Source organism: Budorcas taxicolor, chromosome 22 (genome assembly GCF_023091745.1).
Source record: "Budorcas taxicolor isolate Tak-1 chromosome 22, Takin1.1, whole genome shotgun sequence".
Lineage (NCBI taxonomy): Eukaryota > Metazoa > Chordata > Mammalia > Artiodactyla > Bovidae > Budorcas > Budorcas taxicolor.
In genome coordinates this window covers 46,121,114-46,137,125 of record NC_068931.1, presented here as the reverse complement: position 1 = coordinate 46,137,125, position 16,012 = coordinate 46,121,114, and the positions used below count along the sequence as shown (strand labels likewise).

Below are 16,012 nucleotides of genomic sequence, written 5' to 3'. Positions count from 1 at the left end.
AGCTGATGGGGTGAGAGGTGGGCAGAGTGGGAGAGTTGCAGAGGAGACTTCAGGGTGCAGGAACACTGGACTTCTTGTTGCTGATTCGATGTTCCTGGGACTGCAGGGTGGCATGGCCCAGCCCTGGGCTTGCTCTCTGGGCTCCTCACTCTCAGCAGGGCTGGGGCGGCAGCTACACTTGTCCAAGGCTGCTCTGCAAGGAGGGGCCTGTAACCCTGCTCACACCTGTGGATGGCCCTGTACTGCCCAAAGCCCTTCCACACCCACTTTGTGCTCAGACCCTGATAGCCCCTAAGCCGGGAGGGAAGAATGATACTGTCTGTGTTCGACAGTGGACGAGTTCAACAGAGAAGCAAAAAAGTGCCTTGGCCCCCGTAGCAAGTCAGCGTCAGAACCCAGATGGAGCCAGGGCCTGGAGACCCATCTGACCAGTGTCCTGCCTGCTTTGCTGTGTTCTAAGTAGGAAAAGGTGAAAAGAGCTTTCCAGAAGGGTCACACTTGCGTTCCTGTGCACACACACATACACACACTTTCAAACTGCTGCCCCCTAGAGAGAAATATTGCTGGGGCTTGAAGACAGAAGTCCACACAGGAGACCTCTGAGCCTCTGTGAGCACGGTCCTGACCTCGGGGTGTTGCCAGGCTGGAGCTGTCAAAGTGCCTGGGAGCCAGGAAGGGCTGTCCCAGCCAAGCCTCCTGTTGGCCTTTGTTCCTCGTGGTGACCAGTGGATGCGGGTGGCCAATAGGCTCCTCATGGTGAACACACAGCTGCTGGGGGGCCCCGGGGGCTCATCTGGTTCAAATTCTCATAATTGGACTCCTGAGCCTGGGGCCTGTGGACAGGAGAAAGTTGGCTGACCACCCAAACAGGAGAGGTCTCTGACTGCCCAAACCTCAGCCCAGGAAAGGGTGGAAGCGGGGATGAGATGGGCGTCAGGGGCCTACATCCAACAGGGCCTGGAGACCAAGCAAAGGTTGGAGGCTGGGCAGCAGCAGAACTTGCAGACCAGGGAAAGGACACCCAGGCGACAGAGGCCCAGATCAGTCTCTGTCTTCTCAAAGGGATATTGTCTGTGGCTTCAAAACCCACCTCCAGGCCAGGCCTCCTGAGCGCCAGATGCTTTCCTGACTTCCGGGACATCCTCCTGGGCCTCTCAGACCTACATCCCCCATGCCCTACATGCCTACATGCCCACCTGGGGCTCTCCACCGCCCCTCTTCTCTCCCCGTCTTCAGCTCTGTAAGCAGCACCAGGGTTTCAGCTCTAGAACTGCTGGCTCCCATCTTTGCTCGTGCTGCCCAGCAGGCCTCTGTCTGCCCTGCCTCTGCGCCCCCCATCTTTGCTTGTGCTGCCCAGCAGGCCTCCGGCCAGCCCTGCCTCTGTCTGCCCATCTCCCCACCCTCTCTGCTGCCACCTTCAGCCAAGCAACCGGGCCAGCCGCAGTCCTGATCGACAGCCCTCCCAGGTCTCCTGCCTCCACTCCTGTTCAGATGGGACCATTCGCCTACTTAAACCACTCACTGACTTCCCATCACACTCAGGGTAAATCCCGCAGCCTGCCTGCCTTCCCTGCCCCCTCCCTGGGTCACGCCTGAGCCTTTGCCTCCCAGTTGCCCCTAGCACCCTTACCTGCCCATATGGGTGCCTGCCTCCCATCTCTCGGTGTCCTCAGACAGGATGATGGGTCTGAAGCAGCCACAACCCAGTGGCACCTCCCTCTCCTGGGGCTTTGCTCTATCGCCTTGTCCATTTTTTCCCCCCACAGCTCTTATTGTATAATCTAAGATCTCTTGTTTAGGTATTTATTAAAATTCTCCACATTGAAGTGTGAGTTCTCTGAGATGGAGGATTTTTGCTTTACTTTTAGCATCCAAAACAGTGCCCAGTACATGATAGGGATCAACAGATATTTTGAGCAATGGTCAGCTTTCTGATTTAGGTGCCCTGGTGCAATAGTAAGTTAGTAAAGAAAAGGGACTTTGCGCAGGTATTCTAGAATGTGGGGGGACTGCTAAGTGGACATCTGCAGAGAGGGTTCTGGGCTGGCAGTGCGGCTCTCTCAGCCCCCAGGCCCAAGTGGAGCGGAGCTATAGGAGTGCCTAGGCTTGTCTAAGGGGTCCTAGACGGCTGCCACCAGCTTCCTGCCTCCCCCAAGCATCCCAGACAGCATTCGTTCTACAATATGGGGCTTCACTTGGACAGACACCAAGAAGGGGTAAGGTCCATACTTCCTACCTTTTAGGTCTGTGGGCCCTCAACCAAGCCCTCAGTACCTCTACTGACATTTTGCTTGCAAAGCCTTCATTCAGCAGGGTGTCTGAGACAATGATTGCCTTATGGTGGCTTTTGTGGGGATCTGTTCTAGAGCACTGGGCACTACGAGAGGAAAAACACCATCTCCAGGGATGCCTCTAGATGCAGAGATAAGGAAGGCACAGAAAAATGACCTTCAACAGCATGGACACCAAGCAGCTGGCCTGGGAGACAGGCCAGTGCGAGGCCCAAAGTCAGTGCTGGGAACGTGGTGGGACGGGAGTGCGGAAGCAGGTCGGCATGGCCTGGTCTCGCTGGTCAGCCTTGGCGGACTGAAGGAGCGGGAGCTTCAGGGGGCAGCAGGGAGAGCCTTGACACTGAGAAGGGCTAGAACCCTGCCCCGGCCTGTTGTCGTTTCTTCTTGCACTGCTCTGCCTGAGAAGCTTGCACCCCTTTACCAGTGGGAACCAGAGAGGGGCGAGGTGGGGGTGGGCTAGCTCGCTTACCTTGGCGGAGCGTCCGGGGTGACTGGGTGCTCTGTGTGAGGGACAGAGAGAGAGGAGGCATGAATCTGCGCGGTGGCCTCTGGCCTCCAAGCCCTGCTGCCCATCCCACCCCGCCGCGAGAGAGTGGTCTGGAGGGAGACGAGCTAGCCAGCAGAATGTGAAGGAGTGACCTGAAAGATGACAGTTACCTAGGAAGATGGGGAGTGAGGAGTACACCTAGCAGAGAGACCTGCTTTTCTGAGGCCCCTGAAGTACAGAATTCTTGGTGGGTTTGAAGATCCTGCGAGAAAGCCAGCATGGCCACAGCAAAGACGGCAGCCAAGGCAACTGTGGCAAAGTTTGGGTTTCATCCCGGGAGAGTCTGAGGCTGGTGCTACTCACCTGGGTGAGCTGAGAGGCTCTGGGAAGCCCCTTCTCTGGGGCACAGAACAAATCTCCCATCCAGCTTAGTGAGAGTAGGGAGGGGTGGCCACGGCTCTCTGAAGACAGCTTGCTAGTTCAAGCTTCCATGCTTGCATAGGCGCTGTGCCCTCTGCTAGGAACACTGCTAGCTCCTTGTCCTCCCAGCTCCCAGCTGCTTACAGCTTTTGGTTTAGCCTCCCTTTACTGTGCACAGCCTTGCCGCCTGGCTCCTGTCCCGACGCCCCATCAGAGAGAGGCCTCTGGGCCTCGGCAGTACCTGGGTTGAGCGCACTTCTCTCTGCAGACTGCAATTATCTGCTTACTTCTCAGCATCCCATTCAAGGGCAGGGCACCATGTCATATTCATTTCTGTGTATTTCCAGCCCCTATGCAACATGTAGTTAGTGCTCGGGATGCTGTTGCAACCTAATGAATGAAATGGTGCTATTTGGGAAAGCCTGTATGTGGTCAGGGCCCTTCGGGTTGAGTCATTTATGGGGCACTTGGCAAAAGGGTGAGTATATCTCTGTGACTGTAGGCTGGAGGCAAGTTCCCTAACCTCTCTGGCCTCAGCTTCCTGATGGTAAAATTGGCTCACGCTGGCCGATACCTCCTGGGCTTGACCAGGGAGGAGAAGGAGAGGCACAGGTGCATAAATGAAGTTCCAGTTGGGTCAGGCCAGGTGGTCAGCCTGGAGGAGACCCCACTTGCCCTCAGCACCCATCCTGGCCCAGGGTCGCACCCACCTAGGCGATGATGGGCAGCGACCCGAACGCCCAGAACGCTGAGCAGCAGCAGCGCCTTGAGGCCGAGGGCGCCTAGCAGGAGGGCAGTCGCCGAGGCCCCAGAGGCGCCGTGGAAACGAAACAAGTAGACGCTGGCTTCGGCGCGGCCCAGGCTGTTGGAGGCCGTACACGTGTAGCGGCCGTCGTGGGCCAGCGCGGGCAGCTCGGCGGTCACCTGGTGGCCGTGATCATGACCTGGGCTCCGCGTGGCGGCCGAGCCGTTGCCCAGGGCCGGGCCGGACCAGGCGAGGGCGGGCGGTGGCTCCCCTTCAGCGGTGCAGAGCGCGTGGAAGGCGTGCCCCGGGCCTGGCAGCACAGAGATGTTGACGATCCGCGGGGCGGCTGCGGGCGGCGGCCAAGGAGGACCCGGGAGAAAGCAAAGCGCGGTCAGAGCAGCGGCGGGCAAAGGAAACGGCAAGGGGTAGCCCTCCCTGTCCCCTTCGCGGAGAGAGCTGGAGGAGGGAGCGGGGATAGGATATGAGAGGAAGGGAGAGGCGCTCGGGGCGCCAGGGCGTCTGGGTTCCCAGAACAGGTGTGGTCTTTGGCAAGTTATTCCATCGCTCTGGGCCTTAGTTTCTTCACGTGTAAAGTGGGGATCACTTATTTTATGAAGTTCCGAGGAAGATCTGACAGGTTAATTCATGCGGGGTGCCTGGGCAAGTGCTTTCTAAACGTCATTACTACGTGATAGCGCATGCCTGGGGCTCCCCAGGTGGCGCTAGTCGCAAAGAACCCCCGTGTGCAAGCAGGAGACCCAGGAGACGCGGGTTCGATCCCTGGGTCCGGTAGATCCCCTGGAGAATGGAATGGTAACCCACTCAGTATTCTTCCCTGGAGAATCCCATGGACAGAGGAGCCTGGTGGGTCGGGGTCACAAAGAGTGGGAGGCGACTGAAGCGACAGCATGCACGCAGGCAGCCGCACGATAGGGGCGCGCGGGGTTGGCGGGGAGGCAGTCGGCTGGAGAGATTTCAAGGGCACTCCCCAGGCAGCCTCACTGACATCTCGAGTGGAGACGGATTCACCAAATCTGTGAGACTGAGGCGGACAAGTCCGAGGAAACCTGAAGTGCGGTCAGAGAGGCTGCCCAGCCAGCCCAAGGGCACATGAGTGGTTCTTGGCAGAGCCAAACTACACCCAGAACGCCTGGGTCCCCCACAGCGGGGGATCTTGAATTTTTTCTTTTTTAAAGCTCCTTAAGTCATTCCAGAGCTAGCCAGGCTTGAGAATCGCCTTTCTAGGATCCTGGTCCCCCATCCTTAAACCTCAGGGTCTAGCGAAGTGCTGGGCACGTGGTGGGCTCCCTGTGACCCCGTCAGTGCGCACGGCCCACTGCAGCCCTTGTTCCTCGTTTTTCTCCTCCGCTAGTCTCAGGGCTGTTGGGGCACACTCACTCACTACGAGCTTCAGTGCAGCACCCATCCCAGGCTCCATCCACCCAGCCCGTCCCGGGGCCTGGATTCCGCGGCCTCTGAACCAGTTACCTGGGGGCTTGCGGCCCTTCCAGGTGTGAGAGCACACTGCTCTAGAGGAAGGGATGTGCCCGTTGTAATCCCTCGGATCCCAGCCCAGACCCCGCACCGAGAGCCCCGCGGGACGCGGCGAGCGAAGTCGGGCGGCGCGCTCACCCGTCACGCGGAGCCGGACGCCCTGGCGGCTCTCGTAGCGGTCGTGGACGTCGCCCGCGAACTCGACGCGGCAGAAGTAGCGGCCGTCGTCGGCCAGCGCCAGGCGCTCGATGCGCAGCGACAGGTCGTTGCGGCGCGGGTTGCCGAGCAGCCGGAAGCGGCCGTGCAGGCTGAGCGCCGTCTGGCACAGCTCGCTGCCGCGCGCCGCGGCGCAGCGGAACACCTGCGGGCCGGCGAACGGCTCGCCCGCGCGCCAGATGGCCGTGAGCGGCCCGTCGTAGTGGCGGTGCGGGTGCGTGAAGGTGCAGGGCAGCACCGCGGCCTCGCCCGCCGTCGCGCTCACCTCGGCAGGCACCTGCATGGACCAGCGCTGCGAAGGCGCACCTGCGGGCAGGCGGGCGGGCGGGCAGCGCGGGCGCGTGCGTCCACCCTACCCGCATCCCGAGGGGCCTGGAAACTCCCGGGGCGCAGGAAGCGCCCTCCTCCCCTCGCAAGTTGCGGGGGAGGAGGGGTGGGGTCTGGAAACCCACCCCGGGACTCCAGAGGCATCTCCCAGGACCTTGACTCCCGTGACTTTCTAGGTGCCTGGATCTTCCCCTGCCCCTCCCGCTCCCCTCTTCCCATCCCCGCTTCCCTGGGACTGTTTGCTTTACTCAGGACGGTCCCACCTCACCGAGGGGCCCGCTGTTCCCAACCTCTTCCCCATCAAACCTGCCCTGCTTCAGAAAACCCCGGGGATCCTGTGCTTACAGTTTGTCCATAAGATTTCCCCACCCTCAACACCCCGCCTGATGATGATAGTAGTAAAGGCACTTACTGTTCATCTCTGTGTTGAGCAAGTTCCCAGTGGTATCTCTTTTAGTCCTCACAAGTGATCCTAGAGGTAAGAAGAGTTAGCCCCAGGTTACATGTTAATAAAACAGGGCACAGAGAGGTCGAGTTTGCCCGAGGTCACACAGCTAGGATGAGGCAAAGCTGATGTTCAGACTCCGGACTGCCTGACTCCTCTGCTGCACTCTAGTGCACTAAGGGCACAGAAACTCGGGCCCTATCCAAGGAGAGCAACATTCCCTTTTACAGAGGGGCAACGGAGACCTTGGGAGGGGGTGGTATGTTTTGAAGCTGATGCATTGAGGTGGTGATTGAGGTTCCTCTGTACTCCAGTTTCACCCAAGTGGGCTTTCCAATAGGCCAGTGTCCAGACAGGGAGCTGAGAGACCAAGAGGGGCAGACCTTCACGCTGCCTCCTCGCTTTGCACAAAGTGCTTTTGGGCTCAGGTTTCCTCACCTCCCATGTCGTGGGCCTCCGAAGTGTGGTTGAGCTAAGGTCTGCAAGCTGCACTCTGCTGCAGCTTAGGGAGGGCTGGAGATCACTCACTGCCTCTGTTGTTGCAGGTGTGTGCTTCTTTGGGAGAGCGGTGAACCAGGTGGGCCGATGGGTGTCAGTGCTGGGAGGATCAGACCAAGGGGTGCCTCCTCAAGGAGCAGGGGCAGGCTGAGCTGCTGGTGCCTGGGTGCAGGGATCTCTACCGGGAATAATATAGCAGCCCCTGTATTTCCAAAGGGCTTCGCAATTTGCCAAGTTCTTTCACAGACATTGCATCACATGACTCCAAGTCCAGTGCTCTTTGCTCTTGGCAGTAGCCCAACTTGTATCTTGGATGGGAATCCCCTCAGCTCACAGCTGGAACCCATCCCATCTATGAATAATCTACAGGACAGGGCACTCCTCCTGGGCATTCAGACTCAGGACTGCCTGATTCCTCTGCTGCACTTTAGTGCATTAAGGGCATAGAAACTCGGGCCTTATCCAAGGAGAGAAACATTCCCAGAACCAATGTCTCCTGCCCCTCACGTGACCACTGTCGCTGTCTGGAGCCTTCTCCTTCCCTCCCTGTGATGGCCCTCCCCAGATCCCATCGTGGCTCTCCCAGACCCATAAGCCTTGTCCTCTCCGGCAGATGTCCCAGCCCTTCACCTGCCCCTCTCCATCCTCACTGGCCGCTTGGTACTCTCCGTGCAGTGTAGTTTCCTGACCCCGGGGCCTCCACATGTGCTGGGCCAGCCAGAGTGGGGTACAGATTGGGTTGTGTGAACTGTGACTCACATAAAACCTCACTTTGGGATTGCGCCGAGCTTGCAGTGAAATAAAACCATGACCTTCCCCCCCTCCCCCAACACACAGTCTGTTTCTAAGCCAAATCTCCTTTCTTCTGGACAAGTGGAAATACGATTTTGAACCCCCGCCAGGTTCCTCATCTATTCCTAGTAAGAGATTGTATGCCCAGTTAATAATCAGAGGGCCTAGTTCCAAATTTGAGAAAACTTTTTGAAGGTTTGCTTGTTCATTCAGTACTTCCAGCTGCAGAAAGCATCTCCCAATCTCGAGGCTCAGCCCCTGCCTCAGTTTCGCTGTGCTCCCACCCTCTGTGACCTCAGCCTCCTCTGACCTCCCGCCTCTCACAAGCATCATGGAGCCAGGCATCGATTTCCCAGGGATTGTTTGATATTGCTCTGGACACATCCCCTCTCAAAGCCAGGTACTGGGACCAGAGCTGGGGCTACAAAGAATAAGAGAATAATTTATCAGCCTATTGGAGCTCACAGCTCGGAAAGGGTGGCAGGTCTGTGAACTCATAGTTACACTAAAGCCTGCCAGGAGGGACACGAACAGTGATCTCTCTGTCTGAGCGTAGGACGGGGTCCTTTCACTCACCAGCTCCCTCCTACTTGTCCCCAGATCTCTCTGAGTCATCCTACAGTAGGAGGCTTTCCTTGAGCCCAAGCCTGGGTCTGGTGGCCCTTTCTCCATGCCCCAGAACTCAACTGCAACTTTTGTCCAGGCACCCAGGGGCTCCTGGAGGGCAGGGACCATGAGTGGGGGTCGTATTTGTGTGGCTGTAGCCCAACACACACCTGCCACATAGTAGCTGATGTTGACTTGAATCGCAGAAGGGAGGGAGCTCAGGTTGGCAGGAAGGGTGGGTGGAGGGGGTTGATTGGAGGCCCCACGAGAGAGGAGCTGCCACCTTGGAAGAGCCTTGGGAAAGGAGTGGGGTTTGAGGTAGGCTGCAGGCATTCTAGGCAGAGGGCGAAATGGAGTACAGACATCAGCATAGAGGACGCAGATGTGAGAGGATAAGGGGGCCAGAATACATGTGCTCTGGGGGCTTAGGGGGAGACATTTCGAACCTTATTTCATAAGCACAGCAATCCATGCATGGGGTACTGTTATTGGCCCGCCTTTGGAGAAAGAGATCTGAGGCTCAGAGGGCAGAGAGACTCAGCCAGGTCACTTGATCAACCAGGCAGAGCCAAGTCTTCCCCTCAAAGTGTTACTGAGCAGGAACCTACGAGGCCTCGGCAGGATAGAGCCCCACCCATGTCTACCACCTGCCTTTTGTCTGTAGAAAAACCTTAGACAAAGAATAAACTTCATCAGAGAAGGGAAAATGCAAAAAAGAAAGGAAAACAATCAAGCAAGACAAAACAATAATACTTTAGCCAATAACGAGGCAAGGACCTTTAGTTCTTCCTCAAGGACTATGGGGCTTCCTAGGTGGGCTAGCGGTAAAGATCTTGCCTGCCAATGCAGGAGACGGAAGAAACGCGGGTTTGATCTCTGGGTCTGGAAGATCTCCTGGAGGAGGACATGGCAACCCACTCCAGTATTCTTGCTTGGAGAATCCCATGGACCGAGGAGCCTGGCAGGCTATACAGTCCATGGGGTTGCAAAGAGTTGGACACGACTGAGCAATTTAACACACCTACACAAGGACTATAGATGATATTCTGTGCATGTCCTTTAGCTGTTTTGCAGATACTGAAACTCCCACCAGGTAGAAGAAGTTAACTGTATGCCGCCCACAAGCGCATAGACCCCAGACTAATTGAAACCAGAAGATGATGTTGACTCCCAATTACGTCATCAGCAACCAATCAGAAGAATGTCCATGAGCCCATCACACCCTTCTCCTTGAATATTATATGATCCCTCACTACCCTTCCTGGACAGGACACACAGTTTAGGTCACCAGGAGGCCCACGTTCTTCCCAGTGTCCAAAAGGCAGTGTTGAGGGCATTAGCCCTTTGCCTGGCAAAGTAATAAAGCTCTTTCTTTCCACTTCACCCCAAACTCTGTCCCCAAGACTTAAATCCGACACTGGTGTACAGAGGCTGAATTTTGACTACAGGTGGGTCGTGTCCCTGGACTCTGTCTGCCTGAGGATGGCAGCCTGGGTTGGGAGCATCCTGGCGTGTGATTGGCCAGGGCCCTTCCCTCTCGGAGTGAGTTCTGCTCTAGGAGGAGAGAGGGCACACAGAGGCCCTTTCACGAGGTGTGACAGTTTAGCTACTGTATGGGCTTCCAAGAGGTGGCACGGGACTCACTGTTGGGTGAGTCCACCCAGGGGACTCGAGGTGAGGAAAGTCCCGGCAGGAACTACCCAGGGAGCAAGTGCATTTGCTTTGGCAGGAATCCAAGCTCCCCAGTTCCCGTGACATTTACCATTCCTTCTCGAAGCTTCTGCATATCTCTTAGGACAGGGCAGGGATGGCCCCTGAGCTGGAACCACAGCCTCTTTTATAGGAAGGGTCTCTACTCCCTCTGCCTCATCTCTGTCAACCTCCGAGTGTCAACAGGAGGCCTGAATTCTTCGTACTGCCCGAAATGTCTCCCCTCAATGGTGGGCCATGGGGTGCTGTGAACAGCACTCCCGCTTTGGTATAGCTGAAGGCAGATGACATTCTCACTTGTCTGGAGGACCTAGTCTGTCCCTGGCACCTAGGCTGATCCACTTACAGGGAGATCTTTGGGTGGTGTCTGTTGCTTAATGTCCCAAGTCTCCAGGTTCCTCTGATGCAAAATGGGGAACATGGTACTTTCCTCATAAGATTGAGGATGGAATGAAGTCACCCATGAAGGCCACCTGGACAGAGCTGTCACTCAGTGAACACTCAGCGATGTTAGTTCCCTCCTTCACCAGCTCTGCAGACAGACTGGGACCAGGAGGGAGCAGGGGGCAGTGCTTTCCAGTGGTGCGGAAGGAGGACTCTGGGCAGAAAACTCAAGCGACGCAGTGGGGGGATTGTTTTGGCCCCAGACACTGCACTAGCTGCGGCTCAACTTGACACCTTAGGCGTGCAATAGCACGGGCCTTGCCCTTAGCTAACCTGAGATTCATGTATTTTTTCACACAATAGAAGCTTACTGAAGGTCTGTCAGGTGCTTAAGCCTGTGCCGGATGTTGGGGATGCAGTTACCATACCAATCAGTTGCCTCCTCAGTGTGTTTACAGACTGGCTCAGCCACTGTTTGTTTTTCATTTACTTACAATTCTAACAAGTTTGTTTAATTAGCTTCCCAGCCTAGGGAAAAAACAGATTGAAAAGCTAGAAAGTGACTTCTGTCTGTAGGTCCACTGAAAGCAGCTAGGGATGATAATCAGCTTTCTGTCAGGGAGGAGGGTTCAGAAAAAATAATGTGATGACTCAGGACGGAAATGATCTAAGCGCAGCACAAATGGGACCCTTCAGAGGATGAGTAAGTGCAGAGCGCCTTGAGGCATCACTCCCCACAGCAGGCTGGTGGAACAGATGCTCACGGCCGTGACCTGGGCCACCTTGGAAGGGTTCATTGCCGTGAGAGACGTGCCCCTCAGATGGAGTCTCAGGCTCTGTCTGGGGCTATAGCCCTGGCTAGACTGGCCGTGACTTTGTAACTTTAGGTGAATCCTCGTAGCTCTGGCTTCAGTGGGCTCAGCTGTGAAATGACGTCTGTAGTTGTTTGCTAAGGAGACTTTTAAATCTAGAAGTCTATGTCGGGAAATGATATCTTGATAAAAATGACGAAGATGTCTAGTAAGCATTTTAGAAATATGGCAATTGAAAATTAATTGAGAGACTTTAGGTATTTTAAAACAAGCTATTAGTTATCCAGCAAATTCAGCTACTCAGAAAGAGGCACCCACGTTTGATGGTCCCACACAGCCACTTACTTAGCTGTCTGAGTTGCTCCCGTCTCCCCATGGTGAAGATGCTCACTGAGAGAGGTTGGGGGCTGCAGCACTGAATATCAGCTTCCAAAGCCCTGTGCCAGGGGTGCCAGGGTGGGACAGGGACTCGGCGATAGAGATGTCTGCAGAACCTGAACACCCCATTCTCACTTTTCCGATTCCTTCCTGCCCTGCAGTTTGTTCTCAGTAACTCTGCCTTCTGGGCCTGCACGTAGCAGTTCAGACAGGTTATTAGCGGAGAAAAAGTGAGAAAAGCGGGGAGACCAGAGGGGAGAGGAGGGAGCAGAAACAGGAGTCCATCCTCCACTGAGAAGCAGACCCCACAGGTTCCAGGGACAGGGGAGGCAAAGGGACAAGTGAGCTGTTGAATGGCCTGACTGTTCCCCTCTGCCCTCGGTTGTCCTGTTTCCCCTTTAACCCTCGCCTCTCTGGCTGCATGGTTGTGGATCTGGACCTTCTCGTTGGGCTGATGGAGATGCAGGGCCCTGAGCGGAGCCTGCCCCGGGGCCAGTGTCCATCACGTGGCGCTGGTCTTGGGAGTTCTGATTCAGCCGTCCCTGCCGTGCTTTTACTCCTACACCCCTCCTCCTCCGGGGGCAGGACTTCTCAGTCTCAGCTGCTGGCCACAGTACCCACCAGGGACAGAGGAAGTGTCCCGGCTCATCCAATCTTCATTTCTTCCTGGGCCCATGACAGCAGTCCCTGACCTTTCCCCACATCCCAAATAAACCCCCCATGACCTTGGGTGACTGTGCAAATCGTCTTGCCTTTCCAGTTTGTTTCTGTTTCTGCAGAAGTTTAGAGCTAGCAAAGTAAGTTCCTCTGAGTCCCAAGCTTTGCCTTAGGCTCACCACCCACTGCACACAAGTGTAGGCAGTGTCGAGGGCAAGCCTGGCCTCGGGAGACTCCAGGTCTCATCCAGGCTCTGACACCCAGAAGTCCCCTGACCTCCTTGAGCGTCCCTGAAAACAAGGACAAGGGTCTTCACTTTGCGGGGTTGTGGTGAAGAGGAAATGAGCTGCCATCAAAGGCCCAGCATGATGGTCCTTCAGGTTGGCAACCACTGTGGTCACTGCACCAGTCATCAGAGATTTGGGGACCAACAGAGGTCTTGTCCGAGGTCACCAGGTGGCCGGAGCTCCCAGACCACTGCTCTTCCCACCACCTCTCATGTCCCCTGACATCACCCGCTTTCTAAAAGCAGATCTGTGGGGAGACAGAAAGGAAAGACAAAAGAGAGTGTGTGGTGTGGGCCCCCAGGGGATGAGGGGTTGCCGCAGGGCACCGGGTGCAGGTGGGGGGCGCCAGAATGAGGGAGAAGGCCCAGAAAATGGGAGAGGGGGATGTTTCCTGCATGAATTCCTCCCATGCCGAAGGCCAGCCCAGGGTCCTGTGCTCGCTCAGAGGTGTGACAGGACGGGACTGTGGCCTGGGGTCTCCCTGCCCTCGGGCCGCTTGAGCTCTGGCCTCTTCCAGGCCCGCCAGCCCGCAGAGAGTCTCCCGGGTGAACAGCCCCAGAGGGGTTTCAGGCAGCGAGACGCTGCTCCCCCAGAATTCACGACCTCCTGGTTTCAAGCAGGAAGCAGCTGCCGGCCACGAGAAGAGGGAGTCCCCTCCCTGGGCCAGTAGCCACTGTTCCCACGGATGCCCAGCCTCCCTGAAGAACTGTGACACACAGCTGGAGCATTTGTGTGGTTTGGGTTTTGTACTTCAGCATGTGACTGCTCATGCTTCCTCTAAGTTTTCGGTTTTTTTTTTGTCTTTTTTGCCTGATTCATTGCTGCTGACTCTTGGAGGAGGAGGACAAAAAACAATCCCAAACAAAACAGCCCTGGAAGCTATCTGACTTGAGCAACATTTCACTGCCGTTTAACCGCCCAGCTGCTGAGTGCCAGATCTGTGCTGGGGGCCTTCCACTCATGACCGGATTCTCCTTCGCAGCGTCCATGAAGTGGTGGGGACCACTGTTCAACGAGGCTCAGATAAGTTAAGCAACCTGCAGGTAGCGCTAGTGGTAAAGAACCGCCTGTCCCTGCAGGAGACGCCAGAGACGTGGGTTCCATCCCTTGGTCCGGAAAACCCCCTTGTGGAGGGCATGGCAACCCACTCCAGTGTTCTTCCCTGGAGAATCCCATGGACCGAGGAGCCTGGCAGACTGCAGGGTCACAAAAAGTCAGACATAACTGAAGTTACTAAGCATGCCCAGAGCCATCCAGCTGGCAAATAGCAGAGCCAAGCTTCAGTGCTTCTCTGACTCACTCTCCCATCTGCCCCCAGGCCTAGGGAGGGTCACCTCCTCCAGCCCCATTCTCTGTGTGGGATCCAACCCTAAATCATCCAGAAAGATGTCTGAATTGGGTCAACTTGGCCAAAGAAAGCCCCTTCCCTATCAGCCACCACCACAGGGCTTTATGGGTGGGACCATGGGCAGTGTTGCGTGGGAGCTGGTGGTGTGGCCCCAGATTGAGGCACACATCCCCAAGAGCAAATCCCGGCTTCACCCTACACCACTCACTGAACCCCTCTGTGCCTCAGTTTTCATTTGTGAAAAGAGAATGTAATAGTTTCTTTCTCATAGGATTATGATGCTTACTTGAATGACTATTAATACTTAAAGTGAGTGAATGACTGAAAGTCACTCAGTCGTGTCTGACTCTTTGTGACCCCATGGATTATATAGTCGATGGAATTCTCCAGGCCAGAATACTGGCATGGGTAGCCTTTCCCTTCTCCAGGGCATCTTCCCAACCCAGGTCTCCAGTGTTGCAGGTGGATTCTTTACCAGCTGAGCCACAGGGAAGCCCAGTCCTTAAAGTGCCCAGCCCTTAATAAGAGGTACTTGCTGTTACTATTCAAATCAGGCCCCAGTAGGACTCTGCTCAGTGCTGAAAGCTAGAGAGAAAGGCCCGAGGGGCCTGGGAGTGGGAGTTTATGATCTAGTCGTGGAGACAGGACTCCACCTAAGGAAGACTGACTAACAGCTTGGAGCACCGTGATATCAGTGGCCAGTGGCTGTACACAGAGAGGCCTGGATGCTGAGTCCAGGGACATGTCACAAGAGGGATGTCTCAGCCCGAGTAGGGTAGAGGAGAAGACGGGCCTGGACAGTGGGGACATGGGGATTGCTTTTGTCACTTATCCCAGGGGCCCTCGACTGAATCCTGCATCAGAATCACCCAAGAAGACGGTTGAAAATGCAGGCTCCTGGGCCCTGCTCCTAACATTTTCTGATTCTGCAGAGCAGAGCTGAAGAATGTGCATTTTAACAGAGGTTTGACTCCCCTGGGATTCTGATGCAGATGATCTGTGACCACTTTTTGAGACACGCTGATTCCAAGGACACCAACTCCTTGAGCTAAGTCACCTTAAGTGAAGAGACGCTGTTGCTCAAGCCTGCCAGTAAGAGTTCCCACTCCCTTCTTGGGGTTCCTGCTGGGCAGAAGGGTGCCCTCGATCACTTGCCTACTGCCCACAGGAAGTTGCCACCCCTACCCGCAATCAGCCGTGTGCTTTCCCCACTTTCCCCGGGGGAGCCCATTAAAATGCATAGTGCTTGGATGATCACACCGCCCAGAGCCTGTCCTCCCCAGAGCTGGCCCATTATGCCCCCTGGCTCCTCACAGCAGAGGGTGGGGTAGGTGACCTTTCCGTAGGTGGGGACCCTGAAGCCCAGAGGAGCCCGGCACTGCCTCAAGTCCCCAGAACCCAAGGCAAAGCCTGGACTTAGAGTTACGGTTTCTGTCACCACAGCCTCCCAAAGTGCAGCTCTCCCTTCCCACAGGCCCGGAGGCCCTGGCCACCCAGCTGCCCTGAGTGCAGGGAGAGGACTGTCCCTCCACGTTTACGAGCACCTATTCTCTTCTGAAAATGCACTGGAGGGAAGAGTGGGAAACTCACCCATTGGGACGATGCACACCAAGCAGGCCAGGAGTCGGAAGGGCCCTTCCATGCTGTGAGGTCCGGAGACCCCGGGCTGGCCCCACACTCAGCCAGGTCCCTGGTGGGACCCCTCCTTGGTGTGGGTGTGAGGGGGGAGGAAGGTGGGAGGGGGTGGGCGGTGTGCCCGGGTCTGCACCCTGCAGGGCTCTGCAGGCACCGGAGGAACTGAGAGGCAGCCAGGCGGGCCCAAGCATGATTAACTGAGACCCGTGGGGTTTAGTCATGTGGAAAACCAAGAGGGGAACCACTCGGATGATTTTCCAGGATGGGAAACAGAGAAGTGGATACGGAAGACGCAGGACACTTTTCTGTGGCCGCTGTCCCTTTGGCAAATCTACTGTTCTTATACTTGCTTCTTTCTCTCCCTCTTGCCCTCTCCCTGCCTCCTTCTTCCTTACTCTACCCCTTCCCACATTTTTAGTGTGCCAGGAAGAGGTTTCATCTTGATGAAGCTTCCTGGATAGCTCAGTTGGTAAATAACCT

General features: G+C 56.1%; 1 protein-coding gene across 1 annotated transcript; it reads right to left on the bottom strand.

Moving 5' to 3' along the window:
- Nucleotides 1-751: 751 nt before the first annotated feature.
- On the bottom strand, nt 752-15,539 carry SIGLEC15 (sialic acid binding Ig like lectin 15). Its single transcript, XM_052660607.1, has 6 exons — nt 15,488-15,539; nt 6,393-6,452; nt 5,576-5,959; nt 3,909-4,289; nt 2,761-2,791; nt 752-833 (listed from the first exon to the last, which is right to left on the bottom strand). The coding sequence occupies exons 1-6, from the start codon at nt 15,537-15,539 to the stop codon at nt 752-754; spliced, it is 990 nt and encodes a 329-aa protein (XP_052516567.1).
- Nucleotides 15,540-16,012: the final 473 nt, after the last annotated feature.